Source organism: Rhinopithecus roxellana, chromosome 12 (assembly GCF_007565055.1).
Source record: "Rhinopithecus roxellana isolate Shanxi Qingling chromosome 12, ASM756505v1, whole genome shotgun sequence".
Taxonomy (NCBI): Eukaryota; Metazoa; Chordata; class Mammalia; order Primates; family Cercopithecidae; genus Rhinopithecus; species Rhinopithecus roxellana.
In genome coordinates this window covers 94,029,143-94,044,803 of record NC_044560.1, presented here as the reverse complement: position 1 = coordinate 94,044,803, position 15,661 = coordinate 94,029,143, and the positions used below count along the sequence as shown (strand labels likewise).

The following is a 15,661-nucleotide window of genomic DNA, read 5'->3' as shown; positions in this document are numbered from 1 at the left end:
TCCTGTAGCCACATAGCATGTTTGAATCCCAGCTCTGCCACATGCTAGTTATGTGACCTTGGGCTTGTTATTCATCTCTGAACCTTAGTTTCCTTATCTGTAAAATGGAAATAGTAACAGAACCTGTGTTGTAGAGCTATTGCGCAGACGTGATGAACTAATGAGAGAGTGCCTCATTCCTACAGTGAGTGCATGATGTTCATTTTGTCACCTAAAATTATTACTTATCTGCTTTATTTTATTTTATTTTATTTTATTTTATTTTATTTTATTTGAGGCAGGGTCTCACTATGTTGCCCAGGATGGAATGCAGTAGGTATTCATGGGCATACAATCATAACACACTACAGCCTTGAATTCCTGGCCTCAGATGAACTTCCCACTGCAGCCTCCCAAGTAGGTAGGACTAAATTATTATTTTTAAATGTTAATATAGAGAGAAAGCTTCTTCCTTAAAATTGTGGATTATGAGCATCACAGTGAGTCTCCTTCCTTTCCCAAATACAGGAAACAAGCTCTTGTTGGAGAGTTAAGTCCATACGCAGTTGAGGTGGTGGCAATAAGCCAGACTGTAAACGTGAGACAGAAGGGTTTGTACATTCCCAGAATGCCAGCCAAGGTGACCTGGAGTTCCTTCCAGTGGCCAACTCATAATTTGTTGTACTCTGCCTAAAGGAAGATGGTGTGAACAGGAGAAGGATAAAAGCCTAGAAAATTGATAAGGATCCCAAAGCAGTGAAAAAAACAGATCCCATCTGAACAGCAACAAAAAATGCAAACTATTTAGGAATAAATTGAAAGAGAGGTGCAAATCTTTTCATAATGTATATTGTTGGGGCATCTGCTCAACCCATTCCCTTCTTCTCTGAGAATCTTAATCACCACCCCTAAGCAAATTGGTCTGCAGAGAAAGAAGAAAAAGCGTATGTGTAGAAAGAGATGGAAGCAGTGGCTATTTATCTGGTTGTGGAACAGGAAGGACTTCCCAAACCTGAAAGCATGTACACAGGAAAAGATTAATGCATTTGACTACGTAAAAATAAAACACTCATGCATCAGAAAAATACTATAAGGAAATGCAAATGAAAAAATAATTGGTGACAAATATGACAGAGAGCTAATATACTTTATCTAGAAAGAGTCCTCACAAATCAAAAAATAGCCCAAATAGAACAGGAACAGAAAGTCACACAAAGAAGAAATACAAATAACAGATAAACATAGGAAAAATCTCAAAAATCACAGAAAACCCTTAAGACCAAATCTAATATTTATCAGTGCTCTAAAAGAGGGGATACTTTCTAAATCTAAATACAACCTAAAATCGATCACAAAGATTTTTTAAATTTGATAGGCAGTTGTACAGATTTGATTTAAAAAATTTTAAATTACATGCATTCCAGAGGAATGGAACAAAATCCAAGGTTACAAAGCCATAAGGAGGATGTACTCTGAAATGTGGATCTATTTGATTGGTATAACTTACCAAAATGCAAGCGGGCTCTTCTCCAGCCTGAAAATGAGAAAAGGGGATCATTGAAACACTGGAGACATTAAGAACTCCCATAGGGTGGTGGCCAAACGTGGAGAAAGTGCATCTCACCTGAGTTTGCTGCAGCTCTTTTCAGCTCTATGAAAGAAGAAACAAGGGGAATGAGCTATCACTGGAAATATTAGGGCAACAGGAGATAAGTTGGTATGGAAGTTATAAGAACATGGGAAACTTACTCAGTTCACTCCGGAGTTTCTCTAAAGAATGAAAACAATTTGGCAAATCAGAAGGAGGGCCTCTATGTAGAGGCCCTCCCATAATGCTACAGTCCCATCCCAACCACGAGCAGATAGATACTCAATAGCCATACCCTGGAACTTCCCCAGAAGAGTTTGCAAGAGCAATAGATCCCAGCTGTGGACCATGGGAGTATCCCCAGAGATACTGCAGAGGATCAGCAAATTCCTATGTGAGCCAAACCTTATCTGCAGGCTAAATAAATAACACATCTCACACCTACAGGTAATGACAACATAAATGTATGTAGATGTTGTAGGAAATATTGCTTCATTTAAGACTATCACTGAGTATTGGACTTTGTGATCATGTATATTTTCTCAATATAATAATGCATAGATATGTCTCATGTCTACAGATTTATTTTTATTTTGAGTCAGAGTTTCGCTCTCGTTGCTCAGACTGGAATGCAATGGTGCAATCTCGGCTCACTGCAACCTGCCTCCCGGGTTCAAGTGATTCTCCTGCCCCAGCCTCCCAAGTAGCTGGGATTACAGGCATGCACCACCACACTCAGCCAATTTTGTATTTTTAATAGGGACAGGGTTTCACCATGTTGTCAGGCTGGTCTCTAACTCCTGACCTCAAGTGATCCACCTGCCTTGGCCTCCCAAAGTGCTGGGATTACAGGCGTGAGCCACTGCACCTGGCCAGATTTTTTTTAATGCTAAAAAGAGGTCCTCACACATGAAATGATGGAGAAGTACTGCTCCAACATATTCAGTTTAATGAGGATCCCGTCCTCTTGGACCCCATCTAAGGAAATTTCATGCCTGGGTGATAAAAGGGACTTCCAGATGGCTTCACCTATGGGAGGTGCATCTATCTCTTCTTGGTGAAACATTTTTCAATTTAAAGACTAAATAACAGTTGTGTAGGAAAGAGGAGCAGAGAATACTTGAGAAAAGAGACTTTGAAGAGCCAAGAAAGCCCCAGTCCCCATGGCTTGAATTACCCTTACCCCCTCCCTTCTGCCCCAGGAAGTGAAACTGAGATGCTCATCCTAAAGCAAAGGTGTCAGCAGAAGGAGCTTGTGCCATGGATGAGGAGCAGAACTTACTGAGAGCTTTATGGAGTTTTCCTAAAAACCAGAAAGAGAGAGAGGAGTAAGTGATCAGATCCTGCCTCTTTTTCCTCCGGCTGTGGAAGCCTCATCACTCCACCCCAGAAGATTAAAATGATGATGACACTTCTATGTCCCTAGTCCCAGCTCTGTGTCCCAGAGTTCAGACGCAGAAATCTGATGGTGCTGGTGACACTCCCCCAGTGACCCAGCCTGCCCGGGACTTTGGTTCCTCCTTCCCCTTCCCCTCCTTTTCATCTGTCTGGTTTCATTTCTGCTGTCTGCATGAGTGTTTCTATATGTTTGTAACTGGTACATGAGTGTATGCACTGCTGTCCTTTTATAGCCTACCGTTTCTGGTATCTAAATGTAAAACTGGCCAAAGGCCTAGCATGAACTTGTTAATATGGCTTTATTATTCTCTACAGTAACTCCCCTGAGGTTATAAATTTCACAGATTGGAGGTCCCAGAGCATTTGGGGACATATGTGTATGAGACATATGTTTTCGGGGAGGACTTGCGGCTTCTCTGGAGGGCCACGTGACCCACATTTCCCCCTACCCAGCATTGGCCCTGCCGGACAATTGAAGTTATACATCCTGAGTCCACCACCAGTCCCCGTGCTAAGGGCCAGGCATGTATTAGGCATTAGGCATTGGAAAAATGCAGCCGAATACGACACGGCTCCTAAGTAGCTTATGGTTTATTGTCACTATCTCCACCACTAACAGCTTCCACTTACTGTCTTCTGTGCTTATACTGAAGTAGGCACTCAATCCTCAACAATGTGAGGTGCCTAGAATTATTATTGCCATTTTATACGGGGGTGGTCTGAGGCTCAAAGGGACACAAAATTTGCCCAAGGTCTTTCAACTAGTAAGTGACCAAGGGGGTGGGATTCAATCGAAGTCTGTCTGACTCCTGAGTCGGAGGCCCTCGCCCTTACCCCACATTGTTCCCTCCCCGCTTGAGCAGAACAGCCAGTGTCTGCCAGATACACGCCACACTTGTACCGGGTTGGAGGAGATGTAAGGAGGGAAGAGAGGAGACACTGAAATAATTGAATCTGGAGTCATCTGAGCCCGTGACTTGTCTTCCCAGATAGACTTCAACAAGGTGTCCAACTTTGACCCTCAGTGGCCCACAGTAAATGTCCAATTAATGAAGACAAAATGGCAATAAGGAAAAGGAGTTCCAGGCACTGTGACAGATTTCTTTTTTTTTTTTAAGGTTGCCTGTTTTAACACAGAAAACAATCAGGTAAGGGGAAGTTATCCGCATTTTGATGATGAGGAAACCAAAACCCAGAGCAGTAAAGTGACTTATTCAAGGCCAGTAAGTGGCAGACCAATGATCTGAGGTGTCACTGACCCCAGAGCCTGCGACCCTTCCTTTGTATCATACCACCTCTCTCTATGCAAAGGTTGTGTGGATTCTTGAAATTCCCATACATCCCATATGACCACATTAATATACTTTTCAATAATAAGTAGACTTCTTTTTAAAATGATTGGCGGAAAGGCTAATGAAGGGAGTTTATGGTAATCTAGGCCTATGAATTTTGACCTGGACACCTCCTCACCCACTGCCACCAGCTCCATAGCCCCTTGACATTGCAAACTAAATTCCAGTAATATCAATGGAGGGTATATGTCTGCATGTGTGTATAGTATTATAATAATACACTTATAATAATGACTGTCAACATTTACATAGAAAATAAAGAATGTGTTTTTTGTTCCCTATCCCTTACTCTTTATATATTGTTACCTTTTTCTTTAGCATGCTCTGAAAGAAGATTGTCTAGAGGAAGAAAGGAAAAGATAATGAGATTTTTTGCCACTGCCTTGAGGGTCCCTGGTTCCTGTTGCTTTTACCTGCTCTTGGACGTATCCACCTCTATTTTCACCTCCACCTCCCTGATTCAGTCTCTAATCAACTCTCATCTGCACAACAGAAATGGCAGCCCAAATTGTCTCCCACATCCTGTCTTACTCCCTCTGGTCTCTACTAAACACTGCAGCCAGAGAGAATTGTTCAGTTTTTTTTTGAGATGGAGTCTCGCTCTGTCGCCCAGGCTGGAGTGCAGTGGCACCATCTCGGCTCACTGCAAGCTCTGCCTCCCAGGTTCACCATTCTCCTGCCTCAGCCTCCCAAGTAGCTGGGACTACAGGTGTCCACCACCATGCCCGGCTAATTTTTTTGTATTTTTAGTAGAGACGAGGTTTCACTATGTTAGCCAGGATGGTCTCAATCTCTTCACCTCGTGATCTGCCCGTCTCAGCCTCCCAAAGTGCTGGGATTACAGGCGTGAGCCACTGTGCCCAGCCAGTTTTGTTTTTTTGTTTTTTTTTAAAAAAAAAAAAACAGAGTCTTCCTCTGCAGCCCAGGCTGGAATGCAGTGGCACGATCTCAACTCACCTGCAACCTCCGACTCTGGGGTTCAAGCGATTCTCCTGTCTCAGTCTCCTGAGTAGCTGGGATTACAGGCATGTACCACCATGCTCCACTAATTTTTGTATTTTTAATAGAGACAGGGTTTCGCCGTGTTAGTCAGGCCAGGCCTGAACTCCTGACCGCAGGTGATCCACCCTCTTCAGCCTCCCAAAGTGCTGAGATTACAGGCGTGAGCCACCACACCCAGCCAAGTTTTTCAAAGCACAATTCCATCTGATATTCCCATTCCTTGCTTTACCACTGCTCTTCTGAGAATGACTAAAATCCTGAATGTGGCCCACCAGGCCTCAGGAGGCCCAGCCCCGCCTAGCTCCCCAGCCTCATCCCTGCCACTTTTCCCCTCCCTCCTGCACCTCCTCAGCTCCCCAGTGAGTGCTGCTTTCCCCGACCATGCTTCTCTCTGAAGCTGTTCTTTCTGCAGTGGATGGTTTTCCACTCCCTCTTCACTCATGACTTCTAGTCATTCAGGACAAACTTCACACCCTCAACCCTCAAGCTTGGTTAGTTCGTTCTGGCCATAGCCTTCTCAGAACCAAGAGATTTATTGTGTAGCATTTGTACACATTATTTGTGTAACTATTTAATTCATCTCATCTCCCTGACTACACTGAAAGCTCCAGGAGGGCAAAAACTGTGTCTGCTTTTACTCACTATTTTATCCCCAGAATCTAGTATTGTCCAGGGCATTTAGCAGATAATTATCCAGTATTTGCTGAACAAATAAAAGCTTCCCCCATGTTCAACCTACTCAACTCCCACAGAATAAGATCAAGCAATGAGCTCACAGGCAAAACTCATTAAACATACAGGAAGGCAAGCTATTACAAGTAAGAGGCAGTAAACACTGGAAGCAACGGATTTAGACATTGCCACCATCACCAAGGATAGCAGATAATGGAATTTTCAGGAACGGAATCCAGGTTAGTGGGTATGGGGGTACAGAAATTAACAACAAAATAAACATCTCCCCTGCCCCCCAGCCAAGAACACTTACCCACCTCCGTCACGTGTTCATAGAGAAGTTTCTCTAAAAGGGAGACAGAAATGTCAGCTTAGCTTAGGAAGGCCTTTTTCTAACAGGCACAAGTGTCCCAAGATGCACCAAGCTGCCTGAGTAGGACTGACTCCTTGTCACTACAGGTAAGCCGGCATTTGAAAGGATTACAGAGTCTTCAAACCATCAGATAAGGGGAGGAGTGTTGGATTATGTGACTGTGACTTTCAAAGTCCCTTGCAGCCCTGAGATCCTGTGAAATGTGACCATTTTTTATGAGAGTCTTATCCAATGGATATAATTGGATTTCTTTATTAAAAGGCTGTAATTAATTTCTTAACCAGAAGGCTGGCATAGTCGGTTATTTTCTAATTTTTCAAAGGATGAGAATTTACAGCTCTGCCCAGGGGCCTTTCTGCAGTTTATTGAACTCCCTTTGCAATGTGTGTCCCCAGGGCACGGCTCTGCCAGCTTTCTCCCAGCCAGCTTGCAAGGTCCCCAACCTATGGACAAGTGTCATGTCTACATCTACTTCCGTCTGGCCCTTTCCCAGAGCAGTCACAGTCCCACTTCCCACCAGCCTGAGCTCCCTTACCACTTAATTACCTTTTTTTTTTTTTTTTTTTTTTTTGAGACGGAGTCTGGCTCTGTCTCCCAGGCTGGAGTGCAGTGGCCGGATCTCAGCTCACTGCAAGCTCCGCCTCCCGGGTTTACGCCATTCTCCTGCCTCAGCCTCCCAAGTAGCTGGGACTACAGGCATCCGCCACCTTGCCCGGCTAGTTTTTTGTATTTTTAGTAGAGACGGGGTTTCACCGTGTTAGCCAGGATGGTCTCGATCTCCTGACCTCGTGATCCGCCCGTCTCGGCCTCCCAAAGTGCTGGGATTACAGGCTTGAGCCACCGCACCCGGCCTTAATTACCTTTTGATCTTCTTTGCTTCCAGATAAGGCAAAGGCACACCATGATGAGAAGTATCAAGACAGGCAGGATCACAGCCAGAGCCACTGCTGAGGGGGAGAGACTCCCCACAGATGGGGCTGAAACAGAAACCACCAACAACTGACATCAGGGAGATGTCCAAGAGTTTCTGGCATGCCTCAGATGGCAGGCAGCTCCGGCACATCCCAACTGTCTCCATCACCTCTAGGGAGAGAGAGACCTCCAGCCAAGAGGCTCTTTGCTTCTCTTGATAACTCAAGCCCTGAATGGCCTTAAAGTTATAACTGAGGCTGGGAATGGTGGCTCACGCCTGTAATACCAGCACTTTGGGAGGCAGAGGCAGGAGGATCATCTGAGATCAGGAGTTCAAGACTAGCTGGCCAATGTGGGGAAATTCCATGTCTACTAAAAATACAAAAATTAGCCAGGTGTGGTGGCTCACGCCTGTAATCCCAGCACTTTGGGAGGCCAAGGCGGGCAGATCACAAGGTCATGAGATCGAGACCATCCTGGCTAACACAGTGAAACCCCATCTCTACTAAAAATACAAAAAATTAGCCAGGCATGGTGGCGGGCACCTGTAGTCCCAGCTACTCGGGAGGCTGAGGCAGGAGAATGGCGTGAATCTGGGAGGCGGAACTTGCAGTGAGCCGAGATGGCACCACTGTACTCCAGCCTGGGCAACAGAGCAAGACTCCTCAAAAAAAGAAAAAATTAGCCAGGTGTGGTGGCGGGCGCCTGTAATCCCAGCTACTCAGGAGGCTGAGGCAGGAGAATCCCTTGAACCCGGGAGGCAGAGGTTGCAGTGAGCCGAGGTCACGCCATTGCACTCCAGCCTGGGTGACAAGAGTGAAGTTCCGTCTCAAGAAAAAAAAAAGATAACTGAGATGTTCCTCTCCCGGGAATGGTTTCGATGGTCCTGCCTCAAGATGATGACTTAAACCAACTTCTTGACCACAATCTCATCCTGCCCTATAATTCCATGGAAAAATAAGCCAGGGACTTCAGAAGACTAAAGGCATTCTCCTCACTACGCACCTGCAGTCTTCCCAGGAGCACCTGCCTGTTTATGCCTATCAATACCCACTCTGCCCTAGAAGAGCAGGCAGCAACCTCTTTGTTTGCCCTGAGCACTGTGACAGGGGCAAAGCAATTTCTACGATGCTACAGCAGTAGGCCTGAAGCCTAGGCAGGAGAGAAAGGGGAAAAGAAAGAGGAAATAGAGGAGAAGAAATGAGCAGAAGCAGGCTATGGGTAGAAGTGGTTAAGAGTCTAAGCCGGGGGTGCGTCCTTGCTCAATGCTGTGTGACCTGAAGCAGGAGACTGAGCCCAGCCCAGTGTCCCTCATCTGTAAAAGGTGTGTATGACAGGACTCCTTATCTCTGAAGTTTGGAGAGATTTAAAGAGGTCAGTCATATAAAGCACTCAGCCTCCTAAGTAGCTGGGATTACACACACATGCCACCATGCCCGGTTAAGTTTTGTATTTTTTTGGTAGAGACGGGGTTTTGCCATGTTGGCCAGGCTGGTCTCCAATTTGTTTCAAGGATCATTAAAAGGTTCAGGCCAGGTGTGGTGAGTCACACCTGTAATCCTAGCACTTTGGGAGGCTGAAGCAGGAGGATCACTACAGCTCAGGAGTTTGAGACCAGCCTGGGCAACATAGTGAGACCTCATCTTTATTATAAATAAAAAAATAAATAAATAAAAGGTTTGAACCCTTTGATCCATTAATTCTACTTCCAGAAGCACATTCTAAAAGAAAAAAAAAATCAAAATAACTTTCCAAAATATGCTCAAAGATGTTCATTGCACTCTTAATTATAACATGAGGAAAATTTGGAAAGCATCCGGAGGCCCTAAAACAGGGCTTTGATTAATTTTATTATTCTATAGCCACATGGTAAAATACTATGCAGCCCTTAAAATCATATTACTTAGGGACATGGGCAAAAAAAACCAAATGCTCATGACATCATAAGTGGAAAAAAATCCTGGGCACAAGAATACACATGCGTAAACATATACATGCTCAGAGATACATATACACAATAAAGTCTTGCAAGAAAGATACAAAAATGTTAGCAGCAGTCCTCTCTAATTTAAGCTATTATAGGCCATTTTTCAGTTTCCTTTAAATATTTTGGATTTTTTTCAAATTTTCTACAATATACATGCTTTATTCCTAGACTATAAAAAATTGAAAATTCCTCAAAAACTTCCTACTAGGGTAGGAGTTTCCTCTGGAACCACAGCCTTCAAACCTGTTTCTGTCCCAGCTTTTACTTGCTATGACCGCGGCTGTGGTCTTCTCTTGGCCAAAGGCCATTTTGCGGATGGTTCAGGACACATTCCCCGGTGTGCTGTCCCTGACTCTGCTAGACACTGCTGTTTGGAAGAGCCCAGCTTTTCCAGAGAGTGGGCCTCTGACAGGGATGGAAGTACCCTGCCTTGAGGTTCTCTCCACTTGGCCCAGGGCTCTGGGAACCATCCCACCTATCTACACATCAGCAGGGCGTCCACCAGGGTGTGGTCCCAGCCAGAGCCCTCTTCCCCCAGAACCTCCTGTGATGAACAGGGGCAGCTGTTAATGGAACTTGAATGTCTGTCCTCTCTCCACCCTCTCCCCACACTCCTCGCAATAGGATAAGCCAGTCTCTAGCTTTATTCTCAGACATTTAAAAATTCACCCATAGCAATAACTGTATCACATGATTCAGATGCCTTTGGGCACCTCAGTCCCCTTTTAAAAATTACTTTTCAGCCGGGCATGGTGGCTCATGCCTGTAATCCCAGCATTTTGAGAGGTCGAGGTGGGTGGATCACCTGAGGTTGGGAGTTTGAGACCAGCCTCACCAACATGGAGAAACCCCCTCTCCACTAAAAATACAAAAATTAGCCAGTCGTGGTGGCGCATGCCTGTAATCCCAGCTACTCAGGAGGCTGAGGCAGGAGAATTGCTTGAACCTGGGAGGTGGAGGTTGTGGTGAGTCGAGATAGCACCATTGCACTCCAGCCTGGGCAACGAGAGCGAAACTCCGTCTCCAAAAAAAAAAAAGAAAAAAAAATTAGCGGGCCATGGTGGCAGGCACCGGTAATCCCAGCTAACGCAGAAGGCTAAGGCAGGAGAATCACTTGAACCCAGGAGGTGAAGTTGCAGTGAGCCAAGATTGTGCCAATGTACTCCAGCCTGGGCAAAAAGAGCAAAACTCCATCTCAAAAAAAAAAGTTACTTTTCACCCCAAAGGACTCCAGCTTTGGAAAGTCTGTCTACCAACTACTGAGTGTTTTTTTTTTTTTTTTTTTTTTTTTTTGAGACGGAGTCTGGCTCTGTCTCCCAGGCTGGAGTGCAGTGGCCGGATCTCAGCTCACTGCAAGCTCCGCCTCCCGGGTTTACACCATTCTCCTGCCTCAGCCTCCCGAGTAGCTGGGACTACAGGCGTCCGCCACCTTGCCCGGCTAGTTTTTTGTATTTTTAGTAGAGACGGGTTTTCACCGTGTTAGCCAGGATGGTCTCGATCTCCTGACCTCGTGATCCACCCGTCTCGGCCTCCCAAAGTGCTGGGATTACAGGCTTGAGCCACCGCGCCCGGCCTTGAGTGTTTTAAAGTAATTGATTCATCCCCACTTCATGGTGTGCAACTTCAAATTAGGACCAAAAGATAATCAGCATGTGACCATGTGAAGCCAGCGTCATTCAAGCAAATGCAAAGACATGGTTTGGGTTGGGTTGAGTTGGGTTTGGGTTGGTAGACTGATTTTTTAAAATATTGGTAGACTGATTTTTGGTGGACTGATTTTCAGTAGGCTATTTTTTAAAAAAATATTGAAGCTAGTTTGAGAACACTCTCAACTGGGTGCAGTGGCTTACACCTGTAATGCCAACACTTTGGGAGGCCAAGTGGGGAGGATTGCTGGATTGGAAACCAGTCTGGGAAACATAGGGAGACCCTGTCTCTACTAAAAGTAAAAAAAAATGTAGCCAGGCATAGTAGTATACCTGTAGTCCCAGCTACTTGAGAGGCTGAGATGGCAGGACTACTTGAGCCCAGGTGGTCGAGGCTACAGTGACCTATGATTGCACCACTGCACTCCAGCCTGGGCAACAGAGCAAGGCCCTGTCTCAAAACAAACAAACAGAAAAAAAAAAAGAGACAGAGAGAGAAACACTGTCTCTCCCTTCCTAACCCTTTACGTTCTCAGGAACCCCAGGAGAGGACCCATTAAGTAAATCCTTGTCACAGCAGGGGATCTGTTCCTTGAAGACATTTCCTTACAGCCATGTAATGAGTTCTTTGATAGTGGAGCATACAAAGATGACCCAGGGAGGAAAAGCTATTATCTGAGCCTCCAAGCCTTATTTAACCAGGACCTGCATCGTACAGTGTTTTCCAAAGTCTGAGTTCCTTCCTTATCAGAAATGCCTGGGCCAGCTTCACAGCCTCAGCTGAGATCAATGGACATGGCTGGGTAAGGCTGAGCTGTCCTGGCAAGTAAAAACTACATTGCAAATGAAAACAAAGTCTAGACATGGAGAGACAAAGTAGGTCCTGATTGGGCTTGTCCAACTGCCACAAATGACCCTAGGCACCTCAAACCCATTCTAACCTGCAACCTGCAGGATCACGGTGTCCTCTTTACTCAGATTTCCAACCTGGATCAGACATCGGTAAGACCCTTGGTCCTCAAGGCGCACATCAAGGATCTGCAGAGTGACACTTCCTTCTTGGGCATCTCTCACCAGCACCGTCCTCCCCTTATATTCTGGCATCAGATCTTCATCCTGGTCCTTCCCATCCCGGAACATGTGAACAACCTGGGAGCGCTGCGGGAATGGGGACCGCAGCCACCTCACCTCCTTGGGCACTGTCCCAGGCCAGAGGGAGAGAGGACAGAGCAGCTCGGCTGTGCCCCCTAGTAAGGCCACGTGGAACTTGCTGGTATCCCCTGTGCGGCCTGGACAAAGAAAGAGACAAGGCCAACTGGGAGGGAGAGCAGGAGAAAGCTTGGGAAGGGATGAGGAAGCGGGTATCCCAGGGACTGACAGAGCCCAGTAAGGACTCTGGAAAGCATTGCCAGGGCTGGGGGAAAAGAACCCCAAAAGACGTAATGTTTCCAACCAAGCTTCTTTATTCTGGGGACGCCAACATCACATGTACCAGGAAGGGAAAGAGGATCAGAAACTCCTACCTGACACATGCACAGACAGCCGAAGGAAGAGGAGAGGAATGAGGCAGCCAGAGAGCCAGGAGCCGGCAGAACTCGCCATCTCCATCCGAACTAGGACAGACAGAGGGAGACAGCACAGGCGGGTTGATGGGCTTGGCATGACAGAGGGTATAACCCAGGAGCTGAGGCCGAGACGGTATTGCTGGTGCTCTGGGATCACAAAGGCAGGGTCTCCAGTCTCAGCTCTGCTACTTACCTTCTTGTGATATTGTGACCGAACTTCTCTGAGACTGTTTCTTCATCTTCAAAATGGGTATAAGAACTGTGCCTCCTTGTGGGATTATGGTGAGGGTTGAAAGAAGTGAATGCTCACACGGAGGCTGGCGTGTTAAGTCTCTAAATGCCGTGAATGAGGATGATGGTGCAGATGAGATGAGTGAGGATCCAGAACTTATACCCAGAACTAACCAAGGAAACACCAGTAATGGCCTCTTTTTACAGTTAGTGTCCAAGGCCAGGCTTGGGAAGTGCCTGTTTCAAGCCAATCTTTGCCCAAGATGCAGCCTGGAGGTTTCCCTGGACAGCCTTTTCAAGTTTGACTCTTGATAAATAACAGATCAAGGCAGTGAGGTCCCTCCATGTCACCCTGAAGACACTAATCCTACAAATTCAGGGTCTGGCGCTAGAAAGACCTGGGTTCAAATCTTAGCTCTGCCTATTACTAGCTCTGTGTCCCTAGGAAGGTTGCATAACATCTCTGGGCCTCGGGTTCTTCATCTATAAAGGGGAACTGTCCTCACAGATGAGTGTGAGGGTTCAAAGAGATACTGCCTGCCAAGCACTGGCCACAAATGCCTGGCAGAACAAGTGCTCATAAGTGTGTAGTTGTTGTTATTAGTACTAACTAAGTGAGGAAAATTATCCCTAGCAGGTTCAGGTGACTGTGTGCATGAACCACAGGGAGACCCTAAAGGATTTCCTCCTGTAAAGCTCTTTCCTCACCTATTTGCTACTGCCTGAAATTGCTTTAGCAGGAAACAGAATCTCTCATGCCACAAGTGAGGATAAAGTTTAACATGTAAATGCTCTAGGAAAAGGCAACTCATCTCTTAAATTCTCTCCAAGGTTCAAATCCTTCCCAAAGAGGAGGCTTTTGTATGAGTCAGCAGGCCCAGTCCCTGAAGGTCATGGAAAAGGTCATGACACACAGAGGAGGTGTCAAAGGGAGACTGGGAAACTGAAGATGAAGCTAGCGTTGAACACATTCTCATTTTGAAAACCCAATTCTGTTTTCTCACGGCAAAAAGCACACTGGTTTAGGGTTGTTCTTGTCTTTCTTTAAATCATATTTTATACAACATACCCCTCTAATCAAATGACAACAGAGCACTAGGCCATAGTGAGGTTAGGATCACATTAGGACACATTTTTTTGTGACTATTCCACCCACTTTCCTATAGGTTACTAGCTACTCAAACACTGGACAAGAGAAGTGGAGTAAATGAGAAAAGCTCTCTATTTTATCAAGTATGGTTGAAGGTGGAAGTAGGGCCCAGGATTCCCTGGAGTTATTCCCAATCCCAAAACCCCTCAACTTTCTAGTGACTCTGAAGCACACCCTGCCTGGGTAGACATGCCCGGAGTGACACAGAGCTCCAAGCTAACCCAAGGCTGCCTGAAATCGAATAGGAGGAGACCTCTATGCACCCATATTCTAAGATTCAGACAATCTATGAAGTGGTTAAGAGGGTAAGCTCTTAGACCTCGTGATCTGCCCACCTCGGCCTTCCAAAGTGCTGGGATTACAGACATGAGCCACCGCGCCCGGCCATGACTTTGTAACTTTAAGCAAGTCACTTAGATTCTTAGGCCTTGAGTTTCCCATCTTTAAAATGGGAAGACTTTTCATTTGCACTGACAAATTGCCCTCCAGAAAGTCATATCAATTTACCAAAGTATCATATGAAATTTCTTGTTTTCCCACAACCTTACCATTACTGGATATTATCATAAAAAAAAATATTTGCAAATTTGATGAGTAACAAAATGCCATCTCTCTCTTTTTTTTTAATTTGATGGTGTTTCATCTCAATTTGTATTTCTTTGATTACTCACCTGTTATTTGGACTTTGTCAATTACCTGTCTATGTAATTTGTTCTTTTTTCTATTAGGACATTTATCTCTTAATGGCTTGCAAAATTCTTCATATACTAACCATTTTTTTCCACTACACATGTTGGAAACATTTTCCCTTAAGCAGTTATTTACATTTGAAGTTTGAAACAGTTTAATTTTTAAAACTTCTAAATCAGAAAAAAGATTGTAACAGATGTTCTCTTGACAATCCCAAGCAGTTTAATATGACCCTGCAAATCTGCAAATGATCAGTCTAAAAGCATACAGCACAGGGTCCAGCAAATAGTGAGAGCTAAATAAATGTTGGCTGTAGTTTAATAATGATGACAATACTACTTAAATAAGAGTCCTTCAACAAAACCCCTCCAGCTTTCTTGTCACTTGTCTCCTTCTGTATTTCTTTAGTGATAGCTAACAGCTGCCCCATTTCGCCCTTGAAAATGTTCTTGTATGTAGGGAGAAAAGGGGATTATTTCTCTACTGAACCTGAGGATCCTGAGAAAGTTAAAGGACTAAAAAGCATGAAGAGAGAGGGGAGAACTCACCACCTTCTGGATCAGGGATGCTTGTTCCTCTCACAGGCAAAGCTGGAGTTTGCAAGCTGGGAACTCTCCTTCCCCATGCAGAGAGACCAGGGAGCAGGCAGGCGCATCAGGAAGGCCTAGGGATGTGGGTCGGGAAAAGTTCGTATTTTATGAAATATGAGAGACCAGGGCTCTCTCTGCCCCCACAGAACTCCCTTCTAGCTGTCCCTGTAAACCAGCAAGCCACACCCTGTCTGTCTGCCTCTGATAAAAGAACAGAGCAAAGAGGAGGCTCCCAGAAGTGAGGGAACCACTGAGTATGACTGACTGGGTATAAGGGACTTTTGCCCCTCCGCTCCCTTTTCCTCCAATGCTGCCAATAGTAATTCTCTTTGATGCATTTTGATTCTATCACATTCTTTCTGAAAACCTTCCCCCTTTACTTTTCAAATCAGAGTAAATTGGAAGATTGGTTTCAAAGACATCCACCAATTAGCCACCTTCTTTAACTCACTGTCTTTATCTCCAGCTACACCCTGACATATGCCTTCTGACAAGCAAGCTTGCTGTTTTCCAACATGTGATAAAT

At 45.3% G+C, this 15,661-nt stretch overlaps 1 protein-coding gene across 3 annotated transcripts in view; it reads right to left on the bottom strand.

Annotated features, from left to right (window-relative positions):
* ERMAP (erythroblast membrane associated protein (Scianna blood group)) overlaps positions 1–15,661 on the bottom strand; it is a 33,399-nt gene that overhangs the window by 3,195 nt on the left and 14,543 nt on the right. Inside the window, exons 2-11 of one of the 3 annotated variants that reach the window (XM_010371847.2) lie at positions 15,094–15,161; positions 12,433–12,522; positions 11,851–12,198; positions 7,225–7,341; positions 6,305–6,337; positions 4,624–4,656; positions 2,850–2,870; positions 1,729–1,749; positions 1,604–1,630; positions 1,487–1,513 (exon numbers count right to left, since the gene is read on the bottom strand). In XM_010371847.2, coding sequence (XP_010370149.1) covers positions 1,487–1,513; positions 1,604–1,630; positions 1,729–1,749; positions 2,850–2,870; positions 4,624–4,656; positions 6,305–6,337; positions 7,225–7,341; positions 11,851–12,198; positions 12,433–12,517 — 712 coding nt within the window. In that variant the 5' untranslated portion in view covers positions 12,518–12,522; positions 15,094–15,161. Of the gene's footprint in view, positions 1–1,486; positions 1,514–1,603; positions 1,631–1,728; positions 1,750–2,849; positions 2,871–4,623; positions 4,657–6,304; positions 6,338–7,224; positions 7,342–11,850; positions 12,199–12,432; positions 12,523–15,093; positions 15,264–15,661 lie in introns of those variants that run through there. The other 2 variants (XM_030913063.1, XM_030913064.1) reach the window with 2 other exon arrangements.